Below are 1,086 nucleotides of genomic sequence, written 5' to 3'. Positions count from 1 at the left end.
GTCCACATTTAGTGCGGCAGCATTTCTCATCTTTTGGACAGTCACTGTCATGAGAACACCTATCAGCACACGCTCCTGAAAATACTCCTTCATGGTTGTTTTTTGGGCACACTCCTGGCTTTACTGTTATACAAACACATGATAGAGAAAGCAGATCACTGAATGACTCCCTGTAATAGGGGAAAAAAGCTGACCAATGCATTAATATAACATACCATTAGATAGAGCCATACACTGATGTCCACATCCATTGCTGCAGCATTTCTCATCATTCGGACAGTCACCATCTTGGGAACACATCTCAACACATGCTCCTAATCCAAGGTTTTTGCTTGGACACACTCCTGGCTTTTCTGTTATACGAACATGATCGAGAAATCAGATCACTGAACGCCTTACTGCATATAAAAATAAAAAAAATAAAAAAACACCAATATAATATAAATACCTTTATACGGAGGCATACACTGACGTCCACATCCTTTGCTGCAGCACTTCTTATCATTCGGACAGTCACTGTCATGGGAACACAACTCGACACACTTTACTAAAAACGCTACTGCAAGATTGTTATTTGGACACACTCCTGGCTTTTCTGGTTACACAACACATGAAGAAAAACCATTACTGTATTAAATAAAATAAAAAGGAAAGCAAGCTGACCCACACACTAATATAGCAAAAGACCTCTATATGGAGCCATACACTGACGTCCACATCCATTGCTGCAGCACTTCTTATCATTTGGACAGTCACTGTCATGAGAACACTGCTCAGCACACGCTCCTGAAAGTGCTCCTTCATGATTGTTTTTTGGACACACTCCTGGCTTTTCTGGTTACACAAAACACATGAAGAAAAACCATTACTGTATTAAATAAAATAAAAAGGAAAGCAAGCTGACCCACACACTAATATAGCAAAATACCTCTATATGGAGCCATACACTGATGTCCACATCCATTGCTGCAGCACTTCTCATCATTTGGACAGTCACTATCATGGGAACACATCTCAGCACACACTCCTATTCTGAGGTTCTTGCTTGGACACACTCCTGGCTTTTCTGTTACACAAAACACAGAA

At 40.4% G+C, this 1,086-nt stretch overlaps 1 protein-coding gene across 1 annotated transcript; it reads right to left on the bottom strand.

The window, feature by feature from the left end:
* Nucleotides 1–6: 6 nt before the first annotated feature.
* LOC107755323 (perlwapin-like) lies at nt 7–1,079 on the bottom strand (the record flags this gene model as incomplete). Its single annotated transcript, XM_016572079.1, has 5 exons — nt 7–123; nt 216–353; nt 449–595; nt 688–834; nt 929–1,079. Coding segments are annotated over 5 exons (700 nt in total), but the record flags the coding sequence as incomplete, so codon positions are not given.
* Between the last annotated feature and the right edge of the window lie 7 nt (nt 1,080–1,086).

The sequence above is a fragment of the Sinocyclocheilus rhinocerous genome, unplaced genomic scaffold (genome assembly GCF_001515625.1).
Source record: "Sinocyclocheilus rhinocerous isolate Xijiao unplaced genomic scaffold, SAMN03320098_v1.1 scaffold40459, whole genome shotgun sequence".
NCBI classification, from domain to species: Eukaryota; Metazoa; Chordata; class Actinopteri; order Cypriniformes; family Cyprinidae; genus Sinocyclocheilus; species Sinocyclocheilus rhinocerous.
This window is presented reverse-complemented; position numbering and strand designations above follow the sequence as displayed.